This window comes from Leiobunum rupestre, chromosome 6 (genome assembly GCF_980474605.1).
Source record: "Leiobunum rupestre chromosome 6, qqLeiRupe1.1.hap1, whole genome shotgun sequence".
Lineage (NCBI taxonomy): Eukaryota > Metazoa > Arthropoda > Arachnida > Opiliones > Sclerosomatidae > Leiobunum > Leiobunum rupestre.
The window spans coordinates 10,378,462-10,395,952 of record NC_143389.1 but is presented as its reverse complement, the minus strand read 5'-3'; the positions used below and the strand labels follow the sequence as shown (position 1 = coordinate 10,395,952).

The window sequence follows — 17,491 nt, the reverse complement described above, 5'->3', positions numbered from 1 at the left end:
TTCCAAACTATCGAGTAATGGCGTCGTACAAAAGAAACTACAAACTGGGCTACCAGATATTTTAAAAGGACTTTAGGTCGGCCAACTTAGATCAGCTTTTTCGCAGTAATTGGCTGTGATTGTAGAAATAATTCATCAAATGAAAATAATGGAAATAAAAATTAAAAAAATAATAATATAAAAAAATATAAAAATTAAGAACAGATAAAATTAATTAAATAATTAAGTAGTTTTGATTTAACACGTAACTTCATTAATTCACGTTAAATAAACTCGTAAATTTAAATAATAATATGCTTAATAAAATTAATATTTTGTGGTTCATTAATCATTATCAGCTCAAATACTAATACAGGTGAAAAAATTAAAATTAATTGCTGATAAACACACCTCTAAATAGCATTGATGGACGAAACATTTCGGACGAATAGTGGAGAGAGAAATAGGCCTGGCCAAGGATAAGCAAGATTATAGAGCGATTTTATAGATAACCAGAATTATAGATAAGGTCTCACCTTTTTTATAGATAAGCAAAATTATGGAGCGATTTTTATAGATACTTAACCTCGCCTTTTTTTTGCCTCCTGCGTTTTTACAGAGCCTCGTTCACCACCCGTCCTTTTATGGATACTTACAATGGGTCCCCCTCTTTTTTTCCGACAATAGCATGCCACGAATGTTACTCGCTCTTTTTTGTAGGAATAAGTCGACGCGCATTCAATTGCCTAATATTAGTTGAATAACAAGACATATATTTTTTTCATTTTTTATTTTTAATTTTGATAATACACCAGACTAGGTAACTGAGTAAAACACAAGAAGAACAAGCTATACGCTTGAAGAGCAGATGTCAGGTTACGCCTCTCAATTAGATTAGTATAATCGCTTATAATGGTAAATGGACTTGAATAACAACCAAATTTACGCATTACGTCTGGAAATATATCAGAATCTCCTTGGCCGAAATGGATCTCTTCAAAATCTTCGCTGTCCGGGTAGCCGGCAACGCGTTGAACGTGAAGTTTGAGAACTTCGAACATCGCTTCAATACAGGGCCTCTCCTTCTCAATTTCAGTCAAATGTTTGTCGACGGCGTGGATACATAAATTTAAAGCTAGGATACCCGCTTCCCCAAGTTGGAATTCCTCTTTTTTCCCGAAACTTTTATAAGCCAAAAGAGTAACGTTTCCTTTACTAGCTAGAAGTTCAAAAGTACGACCCCCAATTTTGGCAAGCTCGAGACTAAATTTATTTTTCTCAACTTCTCTAGTATGTGATTCAATGAGATACCAATTTTGACACATCTTATTAAAAGCTACAGGCGGGAGGCATATTGAGGATTGGAAAGTAACGTCGTTGAAAAAGAATATTTCCAGGTCCTCACCTTTTAAACCAATTGATAGACACGAATTTTTTCCTAAACGCCAGCGAAAATTGATTTTCCGCTGAAAGTTGGCATCTTGTTTCCTGCTACCCAAATCGTAAGACATCTTAACGCTTCGAAACCCGAATACGAAATGACGCAAACCCGAGAGCTCCCCCGGTATTAATATCTCTCGGATGACTCATGCACCCCGGGGAAAAAAATATATATCGCGCCCGGACAAGATTATTTATTAAGTAAATTCCGAAATATACTGCTGAAATTTAAAAACAGAAGCTAGTATAAGTACTAAAGGGGTTTCTAACTATACTAGGGGGCTTCTTTTTTACCCTTCCATCACTCATTGTATCAAAAAAAAAATATAGGTGGAATAAGAACGAGTATTTGATTTTTAAAAAATTTACCTGGAAAAAAGAAATAGGTTTTAATAAAATTTCCGGAGCAGCGATTAAAAAGTAAGACATACTCAAGACATTAATGTGCCCTCTCGGCCAGCGCCGCGGCTAGTATGGCCTGGACCGCGTCTATAACGACGTCGGGTAAATATTATTTTCATTATTATTAATATTATTATTTTAGATTAGTTAAATTTCTTCTTACGCAACGACGATGCTGGAAGATCCCCCGCCCAATGGGGAGTTGACACCCGCTAACGATAAAAATATATTTAAAAAAATAACCGAAATTTTATAGGATAATAACTTACGGGTCGGGGATGACGGGACGACAACGCCCGTACCCCGGAATTCGCGGGGGTGGTACCGCGTCCAGGACCACCGGGGGTGGTATCGCGTCCAGGACCACATCGGGTAACGCGGCTGTAGGCTAAAGAAATATTATTATTTTTTTATTTAGATTAGTTAAATTTCTTCTTACGCAACGAGGATGTTGTAAGATTCCCCGCCCGTACCCCGGAATTCGCGGGGGTGGTCTTGGACTAATGAAAATCATATTTTTAAGAAATGTAGAAAAATTAGACCAAATGCGACTCACGCTTCTGCGATGGGGGCATTAAATTGGCCACGCGCCAGCCAACTTTGCATAATCTCGAGGCGTCCTCGACCTCCAGCGGGGCTATGATATTTCATATTTTTTAAATAATTGTAAAAGAAATTTGACCAATTTCAACTTACACTACTGGCGGAATGGGGGGAGGGGGGGTGACATTTCCCGCGGATTGCGCTCGGTCTTCTTCGGGACTAACGAAAATCATTTTTTTAAGAAATGTAAAATAAAAAATAGGCAAAATTTTAGCTTACATTGACTCTTGCTGGTCGTCTTCGGATGACATTTTTAGAAATGAAGTCAGAGAATTCTAGCACTCGCGGTCAAAAAAGATGACAATGAGCAAGTCGAGAGAAGGGGGGTGACCGCAGGGGTTGAATCACCCGCACCTGCAAGTAGAAACTGCCGCGGGCCAAACGGCGAGGGGACAATACCCGACTTTTTTTCCATAGAAAGGAGTAAAATGGTGAAAATAGATGAAAAAATAAGCTTACTAGGAATTATTTAAAAGACACTTTTCGAAAAAACATTTTTTATTGGTAAAAATTTATAAAAATTTACAAGAAAATATATAATAAAGTTTTTTTTTAAATCCAGGGAGGCGAAACAGGCGGTGAATTGAGGAGGTCAGAGCTGTAAAAAAACATATAGTTTAAAAAAAATATACTTTTTCTAAAAAAACGAACTTACGAAGGTATAATTGGGGGAGAAGGAACGGCGACTTCGGGGTCGATCAGAAAATTAGGGATGGGCGGCGGCGCGATTAAACTGATTTCGAAAAAAATGTTAGAACCCTTAATTTATATCTGAAAATTAATATCAATTACCCCAAATCAGCAGCGAAGGCTGTTTCCGCGAAATCACCCGCTACCACCGAGGTGATATGAGCAATCGCGGCGTTCTGGGCAGCCCAGGCAAGATCGACCACCACCTGAAAGTCCAGGGCGGTGGCTTGAAGTGAAGGCGAATCATGATGGTCAACTGAAAAAAGGCGAAGAGAGTCGCCCATGTTACGAGTCGCGTTAAATGCACCGCGTAACACGGCGGCCAAGGAGATTAAAGTAGCGACCTAGCGGTGGTCGCCCGGAATAACGGCGGGGAGAGCAAGGAGTGCCGGTGGTGAAAGAGCCAGCGGAGGTGATGAGGGAGATGAAGATGATGAAAGCGGGCTTTAGAAAAACAAAAAATGATTTAGGATATTTTTTTTTAAAAAGGGGTTAAAGATTTTTTAAAAAACCTACTCGGGAGAAATTACCACCACATCAGGTGACGAAGGAAGGAGAATGTTATCGTTCCAATGAGAAAAGCCCGGAACGGGGCTTGCAGGGGAATAACTAGGTAAAAAAATATAAATTACAATAACGAAAATATATAAAATATCAAAAAACTCACGAAATAGAGGTAAGAGCCTCCAGCTCTTCCATAGAGGAGGAATCGGAGGATGATGAAGAGGGTGTACGGCTAGATAAAATTTAAAAAGTTAGAATTAAAATAACCAAGTGAAATAAAATTTGAAAAAACTTACCAGCGTTTTCGGGAATTCCCGGAGGCCATATTTTTTTCCTGGACTTGTTCTGACTATCGGTAAATTCGCGATGCTAGATATACCGGTCATTTTAAGGGGCGGGGTCGAAACCCGGATGACCTCTAGGGGGGGTTAACCCTCTAAGGAGTTTCATTGGACACACACGTAATTTACCGCTAGAGATTGTCACGAAATCTAGACAGTTTTCCTCACCAAATAAAATCGCCTCCAAGTTATTGAATACAACCAGGGAGTTTACGACTTAAGGTTAACTTTCAATAAAAGGAGGAATTTTTATAGCGGACGGGGAAAAAATACAAAAGAACGGAATGTTATTTTTTTTTACAATGTTACGATTATTATTTCTAAAGCGAGATTTTACGAATCAGAAAAGCTGTCGATGAATTTAGGGGGGATAATACGAGCGGTTCAAATTGTGAGTAATGGCCTTGTTTTTCAAAAAACCGTGGGAAATATTATACCTGAATAATATTACGCCTCGGATAGACACGATTCATTATTCCACCCCCCCCTACATGTCTGGAATACCATCCCCCGATGGGAAGGGGGGGTCTTAAAAGCGAGACCATAAATAGACCCGGGACCCGATTAAAAAGTCCCATTCGAATTTTTTTAACCGAAAAATATGGAACTAAATTTTCTTAACGCACTCCGCGATTTTAAATCGGATATACGCCCGGTAAGCCTTGATTTCTTATACCGGTTTTTTTTTCTATTTGACTTCGTTAACCCTTTGCCCTCATGAATTACCGCGTGAATTACCTAAATGTTTGAAAGATTTGGAATTGGTACGCGTTTTTATTGAACTTATTGACTACCTTAAACTTATACCTCTAGCCCCGCGAAATTGTAATAATTTAAGAGAATTGGAAGCGCTAATCGATAATGTACCATCCGGGATTAAAACCCCGACCTTCTTAGCTGAATGCGAGAAACAACGCGACGTATTAAACGAATTCGGGGAATATGATGATGACTCCGATTACAATTGGTCTAGCCAATCAAACGATTCAGCGGTCACTCAACCACGTGAATTACCGGTTAACCCCGCCCCCGTTGATGACATTTCGCTAGACGCCGATTTCCCGTTCTCAAATAATTTATGGATGTCTCCGGTTGAAAAGATATCAGATAACGACAGCTCTTCCAGTTCGAGTGACGAGATAAAATTCATAAAATGTTTTAACCCTTCGGAAAAATCACCCGAATTAAATAACCCCGAAAAAGAGATTATGAATTCCGAAACATTTACGGACGATTTTTCACTCCCCCCGGAATATTCACAGTTTGAAAAAACTTTACTAATCAGGTCTAGTCCCGCGACGCCTCCTCTAGAAATTACTCGACTTTCCCCGGAAAAAAGCCCAGAATGGGGGCACTCCAGTCTATTCTCGCAATTTTCTCAGCTTGAAAAAGCATTACTAATTAACGGCAAAGCCGAAACCAGCGGACATTCGGTAGACCTCGAAAATATTATCCCTAGCGCACCCGATAAATGTCCTTCAAGGCGGGACCTTAAGCACTCAAAGACTTCCCTACTAGCGGATATTATCCGGGAAACAATCGGGGCTGAACTTGAAGGAACGAATATTTTTAAAAACAATGATGAAACGGGAGCCCCGGAAAACAATTTAGACTCGCTTAATGACGACTTATTTTTACCACTCGAAGAAGAAAATTGGTTAGCGGAATTCCCTTTAAACGAGACGTCAAAACCCCCAGCTGACAGCCCCGCGACACGTGGCTTAGCTATATCGAGCGGTTCTCCGGAAGCCTCGACGCGCGAGGAGGAGAGGAGAGACCCGCTCCTTGCCTCGCCAAATATAGGAGCGCTATCGCCATCTGGCGTCGACGGCGCTAACTAGTTTAATAAGGAGGAAAATAAAATTTTAAATCCGAAAGTAGATACTTTTCTCGACTTGAATAATATTACGTCGGAATTTCACGAGGGTTCAAGCGTTAATAACCTTCTTCCTTCTAGAAAAAGGAGATCTTTTTCACAACTTCTACCCCATAATAACTCGGTTCCTGAAGCGGATTTAGGGCTAGATTCCTCCCGACCCGGGACTTTTCCTCAAACTAACGCGGTATTTCTTAGAGAGACTGTTTCTCGCGGCGATTCGCATACCCGCGTCTTTACTCATAAAATTAGATGTCTGAATCCGGAAGTAGAAACCCCACCCCTCGATTTGAATATTACGCCAGAATTTCACGAGGGGCCAATCGTTAATAACATAGTTCATTCTAGAAAAAGGAGATCTTCATCGCAACTTCCACCACTTAATTTAACGGTTCCCGGGGAAATTTCACCGCGAGCCGGGACTTCCACTAACGCGATATTGATTAGAGACGCTTTTTCTCGCGGTGATTCTCCATGTCCGGTGTTTTCGCCTTCACCGCGTAAGAACCCGGACCCTTTTCTAGATCAAGCGGGGCCATCACATAAAATCTTGAAGTGGGATAGCGAAAGTTCGATTTCATCATTTAACTGGTATTCGAGCGAAGATATTCCTCCTCTTTTATCGCCTCTCCCCGCGGACGATGATGATGTTCCACCGCCTCAACCATTTCAACTCGATGAACTAGAGATCGACCAACCACCCCCGATTCAAGTTGGAGGTAATCAGCCGGAAATCGCTCAGCCTCTTCAAGCACCCCAGCCTGAAGACCTTCCTGCTCTTCAAGAAGAGGATCCTCTACAGCTCCCAGTCATCGAGGCTCCGCCCGTTCAACAAGATGGCCAGGGTCTTCAGCTGGAACTACCCGCGAATTTTGAAATTATCCAAGATGGAACGAAAGAATACCCGCTATTCAATCTCGTTGGAAGATACGTTGAAGTGCGCTTCACCGCGGATGTAGAGCTCGGGATTACGCAGTTCGTGACCTTTATTTTTGATCAACTTCTCGATGATGACCGAGTTCAAATTTCGTGTACCTCGGAAGTTTTCCCGGCGCGGGTGCTCGAAATTTCTTTCCGTCAGAAATCGCAACTTCAGCCCGGTGATGTTTTCGATTTACTCGAAGGCGAGATCTATCTGGATGAGCGAGATGATTTCTGGAACTCGCCAATTTTATTCACGTTAAACGTGGTAAGATTACCTCACGGAGGATCTCTGAGGCGACGCGGACTTAAAAAGCATATCGATTACATACGCGATAAAAGGAGTTTTATCTCAGTCCAAAACAAAGACTCCTTGTGTCTCCCGCGAGCATTTAAAGAAAACGCGAAACCCCAGAAATAAAGAATATTTCCAGGAGTATAAGGCTTTGTACAAGGCCTCTTCGCGAAAACAAAGGGAAAAAGCCGAAGAGTTACGCGTCGAGGCGGGCGTTTCGAAACGCGAATGCGGGACTTTCACGAGTTTAGTGCATTTCCAATTTATTCTCTCTGATTATCAAATAATCGTTTTTGAGGTTTATAACGACAGACCTAGAGTATTATTCCAAGGGGAAGGGGGGAACTCCGAAAATAAACTTTATTTAATTTATAATCAGAAACATTATGACGTAATCGCGAAATTGACGTCGTTCTTCGCCACTAATTATGCGTGCTCCATTTGCTTGGTCGGATACGATAAATTGGAACGCCACAAATGCGCGATTTTCTGCAAATCCTGTTTCAGACATCAGAAATGCTCCGGCGAGCTTGTCAAATGCGCCGATTGTTTTCGCTCCTTCCACGGACTGGAATGCTTCCAAAGCCATCGCGAATCGGTTCCCTCCCTCTGTAGTCAGGTTAAAGTGTGCAAAGACTGTTACAAATACGTGGACTATCGCTCTAGGGAAACTATCCATTCTTGTTCGGAAGTTTTCTGCCGTATTTGTAAAAAGCACGCCCCCCATCCTCACCTTTGCTTCGTCCAACGAATTAAAGACCACCCCGAGCCTGACATGACCAAACGAAGATTATCACTAGGGGGCGTCCCTTCTTATCTTTTTGTGTTTTATGACATCGAGTCGATTCAGAATAAACAACACGTAAATAAAAAGGGGGCGTTCGAGCATGAGCCGTTTCTTCTAATATCCCAAATTGTATGCCCCGCATGTATCGACGAGCGAGACTCCAACTTCGATTGCGGGGTGTGCATCCGCTTTAGCTCGCGACAAAAAATTTTTTACGGGGGGAATGTTGTGGGGAAGTTTGTGGATTATATCAGAACTCTAGCGGATATTAAAAAAATTTACTTATTCGCCCACGCCGCGAAATGTTATGATCTCCAATTCGTTTTCAAAGCCGTTCTATCAATCGACGAGACCTTTGTGCCCTTCGTGATAGTAAACGGGACTAAAATTCTCTTCTTTAACTGTTTTAATTTCAATTTTCTCGATTCCTATTCGTTCATCCCCATGGGACTCGCCGCGTTTAGGAAGACGTTTGGACTAGGGCCTTCCATGGATAAGGGTAGATTCCCTCACCTTTTGTTTAATTTTGTCGAAAATAATTTGGATCCCGCTGACCCCATAACCACTAATTATTCGACCGAGAAGGGGGATAAATTTCCTCCCCTCGAAGCGTACGGGGCTAACTATCTAGGGGTAAAGGAAAGAGTGGCCCTTCTTAAATGGCACGGGGAGCAAATAGCCGCGGGCGGTCACTTTGACTTTCTAAAAGACGCGATTTCGTATTGCACGGCGGATGTCAATATACTCCGACTGGGATGCGCAACGTTTGGACGTGAATTCATGGAAATCTGCGACACTGACCCTTTCCGCGCTGCCATCACGCTTCCGGGCGCCTGCAATTACGTCTTTAGGAAACGCTTTCTCATTCCTGACACGATAGGGATACTCCCCCCCCCGAGGGATGAGAAATAGGGACCGACAATCAACCGCGGCTTTTGAATGGCTCGCCTGGGAAGAAAAACGCAGGGGTATAAGAATAGTGTCAGCTATGCGGGGGTGGGAGGCTATGGTAGGTAAATTTAAAGTGGATGGTCTTGACGGAAATGGCGTTTACATGTTCCAGGGCTGCTATTTTCATGGGTGCGTTCGCTGTCAAGTAGTGGGAAGAGACAGACCTCTATGGTCAGATCCCTCACAAACGTTCAACCTCAGGTACCAACAAACAGTCAGGGTCGTTGCTCAACTCCGGAAACTTAAGAAAAACGTTATAGAGATCTGGGAATGCGATTTTTACCAGCTTCGCCGTCAAGCGAAGGATAAGGCGTTTTTCGAAAAAGTACGCGCCATGATAATTTCACCCTTGAATCCTCGAGACGCGTTTTTCGGAGGGAGAGTTAACGCGACAGTCCTTTATTACAAGGCCAAAGGCGATGAACGCGCGTTTAACGTCGACATGCTTTCACTTTACCCGACTGTCAACCTTCTAGATATAATACCCGTCGGTCACCCGAAAGTTTTACTAGACGCTGATGATTTACGAGATCTCGATTCGCTGGACGGGTTAATTCAGTGCCGCGTTCTCGCCCCTCCTAAACTTTTTCACCCTATTCTACCCATGCACTGTAATTCGCGACTTCTTTTCGTTTTATGTGGTACATGTGCACGTCTAAGATTTCAAGGACGGTGTCCTCATTCCGATCCCGAGCGGGCATTCGTGGGGACATTCGTTTCCGACGAACTGAAACTAGCCGTTTCCAGAGGTTACAAAGTGATTGAAATGTACGAAGCTTGGCATTATCAAACAACGCAGTATAACAAGGAGACCCAGGAGGGGGGCTTGTTTTCGGACTACATCAAGACCATGTACAAAATGAAGGCCGAGGCTTCGGGGTTTCCAGTGGGGATCACTACCCCCGACGAAAAAAACAAATACGTCTCGGATTTCGAGGACCACGAAGGCGTTAAACTCGATCCCGCTAAGATCGCGTTAAACCCCGGTAAACGTGCCGTCGCGAAGTTAATGTTAAATAGTTTTTACGGTAAGTGGGGACAACGGAATAACCTCGTAAAAACCGAGATCGTTAAGGATCGAGAACAATTCTTTAAACTATTTGACGACCCGAATATCGAAAGGAAAAGTGTCTTGACGATAAACGATAAGACGTTGCTTGTCAAATGGGAACATCTCAAGGAAATCGATCCGGCTTTGGCCCATGTAAACGTAGTTTTAGCCTGTTATACCACCGCTTTTGCCCGAATGAGACTCTATAGTCACCTAGAGGCTCTAGGGGATAGTATACTATACCACGATACGGATAGTTTAATATATAGATCACGCGATGGCAATAAGCTAGTGCAGGAAGGGAGCTTCCTCGGGGATATGACGGATCAATTATCAGAATTTGGTCCAAATTGTCATATTACCGAATTTTGCTCGGGCGGCCCGAAAAATTACGCCTTCCGCGTACTCAACCGCGATACCGGTGAAATTAAGGAGGTCGTCAAGGCTAAAGGTCTCAGACAGAACTATTCCACTAGAAATTCTATCTCTATGGACTCGTTGAAAGGGATGCTCGGAATCGACGTAGACGCGCCCACTCTCGAGAAAGAAATCGAAATCCCCCACCATATTTGTCGGTTAAATGATCATACAGTGGTAACTGTAAAGCAAGTTAAAAAATATAGGCCAGTTGTCAATAAATTACGCGTTATCGATAATTTCGAAACATTACCGTTCGGCTATAAATAATAATATTTAAAAAAAAATGACTAGTTCAGAATGAAAAAACATATCCTAATATTCGGGTATAACCCGTTTATAGAATGTCTGTAAAAGGAATTTTTGGTTAATTACCCTTATACGCGAAGTTTCGGTATTAACTGTTTTTATCCATCATATTCGAAAGATTAGTCGTTATGGCTTTAAAACTATTAACCTATAATGTAACCCATATTAGACGATAAGTCCCACTTAAAATGGGAGCATCAGTATTAAGTAAAGAACACCGCTAAACTCATATTTTTATTTTTACCCGAACGGTTTGTTTCTTAAATATCGATGTAGTTTAACTTAGAGACCTCATTTAATAAAAGCATGTTACCACTGTATGGTCCTTTCTCCGCTCTTCTGAGCGGACCGAGCGGTAGCGGGAAGTCCGTTTTGATGGCGCGAATTATAAAAAATAAAGATGAAATGATTTCCCCCCGCCGACAAAAATATTTTGGCATTATAGCGAGTGGCAAACACTTTATGACACTTTAAAAGACGCTGTAGTGTTCCGAGAAGGAGTCCCCAATCTCGATGATTACCACGGTGAAGAAGGCGAACACATTCTCCTCATCACTGACGATTTAATGAACGAGAACAATGGTCAAATCGGAGCTTTCTTCACGAAAGGCGTTCACCACCGTAATATAAGCTTCGTATTTATAACCCAGAACATTTCCCCAAAAACAAAGGATGCGCGCGAAATTTCGCTGAACGCGAATTACATTGTTTTGTTCAAGAACCCTCGTGACCAACTTCAACCCGCTATATTATTCCGTCAACTTAGAGGCGCCAATTACCGGTTCGCTATCGAGGCCTATCTCGACGCGACCAAACGCCCTCACGGCTATATTCTTATCGACAATAGGCAGGAGTGCCCCGATGACTTCCGTTTAAGAACGGATATTTTCCCCGACAAAACCGAAATGGTCTATATCCCTAAGAAAAAAAAGTAGGGAGTATAAAGTCAGCGGAGAGGAAGAAGTCCCTAACCAGTTCGAAAATGCCGGCCCTGGTTGCCGGACACAAAGATTTTCTCTCGGCCCTAGGTAGATCAAATTTTAAACAACGACGCGCTATTCTCCATCACGCTAAAAAACCCTTAATTGATGCTATTGCTGAATGCTGCGATAATACTTTAAAATGGAATTTAAAGTTAAACCCTTGTCAGAAACGAAAACTAGCTAAACAAAAGAAATTCATTAGACAGGTAGCCTCTAAAAAAGTAGCCTGGCGTAAGAAGAAATTAATTTTAGTTCAAAAAGGTCACGGGATTCTAAGTATTCTCATCCCCACCGTTATTTCAGCCCTCAGTGGGATTTTAGGTCGTTCTTAAGGAAATGAAAAAAAATTTACGCTCAAAAGTTGGCCTTAGTCCCCCTCGACTCGTTAGGAAAAAATAATAATAATAATAATAATAATAATAATAATAATAATAATAATAATAATAATAAAAATGTTCTCATCCCCTCTCGAGATACCCCTCAATTTTCGTTTCCACATCCGTTAGGGTCCTCCGTGGATGAATTAAATAATAGCATGACCGACGTACTCAATTCCAATCTTGACATTAGGGATAAAGTTAAATTATTCGAGCAGATGTTCCACCGATATCAAAACATTAAGGATATAGCGACGAAGCCAAAAAATAGAAAAGAAACCGGGCAGGACACGGCCTTCTTAAATGTCGTACCGATTCAGTTTAGGGCGAGTGCGAAGGACTTAATTAGCCGATTGATTAGCTTAGGCGATAAAGTTTCGTGGTCGAGTGAAGGCGAGTTGTTTATAGATCAAACGCGCGTGCCCGGGTCAGATATCGCTACGCTCGTAAGTTACGCCGTTGGGGCTATAAATAGAAAACGAACGCCTCCCCCCAACGGTTGGAACGAGTTCGACGCCTTGTTCACGCCTACGGTATCATTCAAGAAAACCATCCCGGAAGTGAAGAAGAAAAAAATTTCATTTTCGGCGAAACCTAGAAAAGCATCGGTCGTTCGGACTCCGCTCCAATTTAAACCCCGGGACTTATCGAAAGGGGTTATCAATAGAGGCGCGAAAAAAAGGAAAACGGAACAACCAATATGGGAAGAGTTTCTAACCCCGAGGCAGTCTTGAAAAACATTTATTAAGATCCAAAACATCCCGCGAGTTTCGACGGATTGGAAAAACTTTATCAGGCCGTGAAAGACAGAGGTATTCCCCGGGAAACGGTAGAAAAATGGTTAACGAAGCAAGAATCGTACACGTTACATAAGACCGCCTATCGGAAATTTAAAAGGAGCAAGGTTTTTGTAACTAATATTGGCGACCAGTTTCAAATGGACTTGGCGGACATGAGAGACATTTCCGAACACAATTCCGGCTTTAATTACCTACTAGTATGTATCGATACATTCTCGCGACGCGCGTGGGCAGTCCCTTTAAAAAGTAAGAAAGCCGAAGACGTAATCGCCGCGACCGAGAAAATATTCGAGGATCTCACGCCTCTTAAAGTTCAAACCGATAAAGGGGGGGAGTTCACGGGGAAAAAATATCAGGATTTCCTTAAAAGAAAAAAAGTTAAATTCTTTACTAGCGAAAACGATACAATCAAAGCGTGTATGGTCGAGCGACTAAATCGTACGCTAAAGGCTAAAATGTATAAATATTTCACCGCTAATAACACCTATCGATACTTGGACGTCCTCCCTGATTTAATTCATAGCTACAATACCACGAAACATTCCACGATAAAAATGACGCCTCTAGACGTGAAACCGGATAATATTCTGAAAGTTTTTAAAACAATTTACAAGGAAATCCCCGTGAAAAGCCGGCGTCAACCTAAACTTAAAGTCGGTGACTTTTGTCGTATCAGCAAATACAGGGGGGTATTTGATAAAGCCTACCCCGGTACTTGGTCAAAGGAAGTCTTTAAAATCACCCGCCTCGTAAATTTAGACCCGCCCCTTTACACGATCGAAGATTTAACGGGGGAGGCAATAAAGGGACGTTACTATCAGGAAGAACTGCCATTAGTCGCTAAACCTCGACTAAACAAGATCGATAAAATTCTCAAGTCTCGGAAACGCAAAAATCAGGTCGAATACTTTGTCAGTTTTGTAGGATATCCGTCGAACGCGAACTCGTGGGTCAAGAAAAAAGATGTATCTGACATTACCTTCAAACGCTAGCATGCGGGTTTACGCCGACAATACGATGGCCTCCTATACCTCCGCGTTACCGAAACCTGTCGAATTGGGGGGGTATTGGGAGTGCGGGCTAGCTGAGATAAATTACACTAGCGCGGTCTTCAACGTCCTCGAGGGACAAAACACTATCGTTTTCATGGTTGTCGACGAAATCCCTCCTGTCGAATGTAACCCGTCTCCAATCGAAGTCAAGCAAAATGAACCGGAGACTAGCATCGAAAAAAACCTAGAGCCGCCTCAAGCCGATCAACCTACTTTGGGAATAACACTTAAAATTACCACGCCGGGGAAAAAAAATCCGAAAGGGAAAAAAAGGAGCAGATTTTCGATGTCGCCAAAAACGGTGAAACTCTTACGGGTGAAGCTCAGATCGCCGAATGCGCGGCTCAGCCTAGAAGACCCAGAGGGACCTCCCACGTTTATAGGGTACCCATAGGATACTATTCTTCCATCGAACATTTAATTAGATAATAAACGAAATTATTAAAGATATGAAGACGTCTCTTCAATATAACGAGATCACTCGCCGAGTTCGAATAAGCCCCTTTCGTCATAACGTACTAGTGCAATTTCATTTTGGTCTAGCCATGACATTGGGCTTCGATCCCGGGATTCAATCCTTGGAAAGGGGTTACCGGGGCGTTAGACCGGCCCTTATAGGCTTTCAAATCCCCCCTCAACTTTACGTTTACACTAATATCGTCGAAGATCAAATGGTGGGTTACACTCTCGTTCCTCTCGTTAGGATTGTCCCCGTAGAAGGCTCGTTCGGGGATAACGTCGGGAAAACATATGACGTGCCTCATTACGTGCGAGTCTCCAAACGCTATTTCGACACGATCCAAGTACATATAATGAACCCTCAGGGGAAACCGGCGCCATTTGCCTTCGGGTCTCTGACGGTTAAACTACATCTACGGAAACATGATGCCGAAGCCGGATGTCCTCGACGCGCGGGGGTCCTGTCCGTATAAAAATTATTATCTTAACCAAGCCCAAACCGGGGGGTCTAATTTCTATCAAGGAGCGGCTTATCAGAAAGGACATGGTCTCGGAAGTCTGTTCTCGGGGCTCTTCCGCTGGGCCTCCCCTCTTTTAGTTAAAGGGGCGAAGTATATAGGAAAACAAGCGTTGGGGGTCGGCAGTAAAATTCTCAATGACGCCGTTGCGGGGGAAAATATAAAATCTTCGGCGAGGAAATGTTTCGGTGAAGCTCTAGAAGGGATAACCGGACAAAGCGGTTCGGGGCGGAAAAAGCGTAGGAGAACGAAAACAACGAGCAGGAGGAAAACTAGAAAAAGGACCGTTAAACGCAGAATCGGGACAGTAGCTCGTCGGAAGTCCACGAAACACGTTCGTGACATTTTTTCCCTCAACTAAAAGAACCAAAATGTACAAAGTTGAAGCCTTGAAATCGGAATTGGACCTGTTCTCGGTCACCCCCGTGCAAACTAGCGTCGAAAGCGCGACTCCAACTTTCTATCTACCGATCTCTAGGCTACGAGATGATTCCCAAATTGAATTTTGTATCCCTAAAATCCCGGAGTATACTGATCTCGCGATGAGTCTCCTTCACGTTAAATGTAAAGTAACGCGGGAGAATGGGGCTAATTTAGACCCCGACGTTAAATTATTAACTTGTAATAACCTAATGCATAGTCTCTTGATTCAAATTGAAATTTACTTGAACGACAATTTAATCACGCCCTCGGCAAGTCGATATTCATACCGAGCCTATTTAGAATCGCTCTTGAACTATTCCGGCGAGGCTAAAACTTCTCACCTGACTTCGTGTCTCTACGCCAAAGACGCTGCCGGAAAGTTTGACGATATAATTACCAACTCGGGGAGCAAGATTCGTCAAGCAGCTATTAAGGATTCAAAGGAAATTTCCTTAGTAGGGGCAATATACGCCGACCTTTTCAACATTCCGAAATACCTTCTAAGCGGGGTGGAAATTAAAGTTCGACTTTCTAGGAGTAAAACGGCCTTTGTCCTTATGGGAGACCCCTCCTTAAACGTGGGAAATTTTAAGATCGCTATAACGGACGCTACTTTGGAAATACGGAAATGCAAGATAAGTCCTCAAATCATTCTGGCTCACGAAAACGCTCTCTTAGGCGCCACCGCGAAGTACCCCTTTACCCGAACCGAAGTGAAAAGTCACGTACTGCTCACCGGCGTTTCAAATACGAGTCTCGACAATGTGTGGCTGGGACCGCTCCCTCAACGCGTTATAATCGGCCTAGTCTCGCATACGGCTTGCGCGGGCGATTTTCATAAAAATCCTTATAACTTTCAACCATTTGGGTCAAATTTCTTATCTCTCTGCGTTGATTCGGACGCGGTTCCGAGCAAACCTCTCCAGCCCAAGTTTTCCCAGAATCAATTTGCCCGTGAATATTACACCTTGTTTACGGGGACGAATATACATTTTAAAGATGATGGGAATAGTATATCGCACTCAGAATATCCGAGGGGGTATACTCTATATGCCTTTGATATCACGCCTGATCTTTCCGCGAGTGACAACTCTCATTGGAACCCCGTAAGACGGGGACAGTTACGTATCGAGTTGGGATTCGAAACCCCGCTCACTGAATCGGTTTCGGTCGTTATTTACGGGGAATTCCATAGTTTAATGCAGATAGACAAAGACCGGAACGTGGTGATTGATTATTAAAATGAACACATTAGAAATAAACGAGATCCTCGGGCATTTACCCGGGTATCAAGGTGCCTTTGCTTCCGATAGACTCCCCGAATATATCCCTTCCTTCCCCGCCTCCCTGGTCGTTAACCTCGATCCTCACGATGGGCCCGGGACTCATTGGGTAGCTATTCACCTAGACGCTTTCAGGAGGGCCGGGTACTTTGACTCGGCGGGTCGTCCGGTGACCCTCCCCACGATAAAAAAGTTCCTGAGAAAAAATTCCTCGAAAATACTCTACAATAGACGTCGTCTACAGGCCGTGGGAAGCAAAGTTTGCGGACAATACTGCGTGCTCTATCTGGAACATCGCTATAGGGGCGGAGTTTGACCTCCTTCGCTGATAGGTTCACGAGGAACCAATGGAGTAATGACAATCGCGTGGAGACCCTATTTAAGAAGCGGATTTAACTTACCTTGAGTCAGAGGGGGTATCAGCCAACAGAAACATCATGGAAAGACCGCTGGTAGTTGTCGATTTTGAATTATTACTCGGCGCGAAATACGAACCGGTCGTTAAAGAAGTTGCCGTCGCGTTCGTCGGGGAGTTTCCCCTAGTTAAAAGTTTATTCGTTAAACCTCCGTACCACGGTAGCGGTCTTTCTCACCACGTAGCCCGGCAAAATCAATGGGTCTTTACCCATATCAACGGTTACCTCTGGAACCACGGCGATACCCCTTACATCGAGCTACAACATCGGCTCAAGGCCTTAACCGAGGACTCCGAATTCGTTTACTGCAAGGGAGAGGAGAAATGCCACGTCCTCAGGAAACTCATCCCCCAAGAGGTGATCGAACTCGGGGAAATCGGTTGCCCCAAGGCCAAGGACATCAGCATCGACCAGAACTATCGGTGTCGGTTTCATCGACGAAGGAGCCCGACGCTTCTCTGTGCGCGGGAGAAGGCCTGCCGCTTTGCCAAGTGGTTGGAGACCCATCACCAGACGGCTCCCTCGCCGCTCTTCGAGGAAGACGAAGGATTCTTTTAAAACTTTTCTTTATAAAAAAACAATTAATTATTTTTCGAACTCTTATGTTTTTAAAA

The 17,491-nt window shown here is 43.2% G+C and overlaps 2 protein-coding genes across 2 annotated transcripts; both read left to right on the top strand.

Moving 5' to 3' along the window:
• Positions 1 to 8,739: 8,739 nt before the first annotated feature.
• On the top strand, positions 8,740 to 12,660 carry LOC149939245 (uncharacterized). Its single transcript, XM_090179078.1, has 2 exons — positions 8,740 to 10,434; positions 12,145 to 12,660. Exons 1-2 carry the CDS (start codon positions 8,740 to 8,742, stop codon positions 12,658 to 12,660), a joined length of 2,211 nt encoding a protein of 736 aa, XP_090035204.1.
• A 2,466-nt stretch (positions 12,661 to 15,126) lies between these two features.
• LOC149939244 (uncharacterized protein F54H12.2-like) lies at positions 15,127 to 16,419 on the top strand. Its single transcript, XM_090179077.1, has one exon. It carries the CDS (start codon positions 15,127 to 15,129, stop codon positions 16,417 to 16,419), a length of 1,293 nt encoding a protein of 430 aa, XP_090035203.1.
• The last annotated feature ends 1,072 nt before the right edge of the window (positions 16,420 to 17,491 follow it).

Excerpts from the sequence above, each read along its gene's own strand:
- LOC149939244 (XM_090179077.1), top strand. The coding sequence starts at position 15,127 with ATGTACAAAGTTGAAGCCTTGAAATCGGAATTGGACCTGTTCTCGGTC.
- LOC149939245 (XM_090179078.1), top strand. The coding sequence starts at position 8,740 with ATGAGAAATAGGGACCGACAATCAACCGCGGCTTTTGAATGGCTCGCC. Across the intron at positions 10,435-12,144 it reads GGTTAAATGATCATACAGTG|ATGTTCCACCGATATCAAAA; the intron begins GTAACTGTAAAG and ends TTATTCGAGCAG.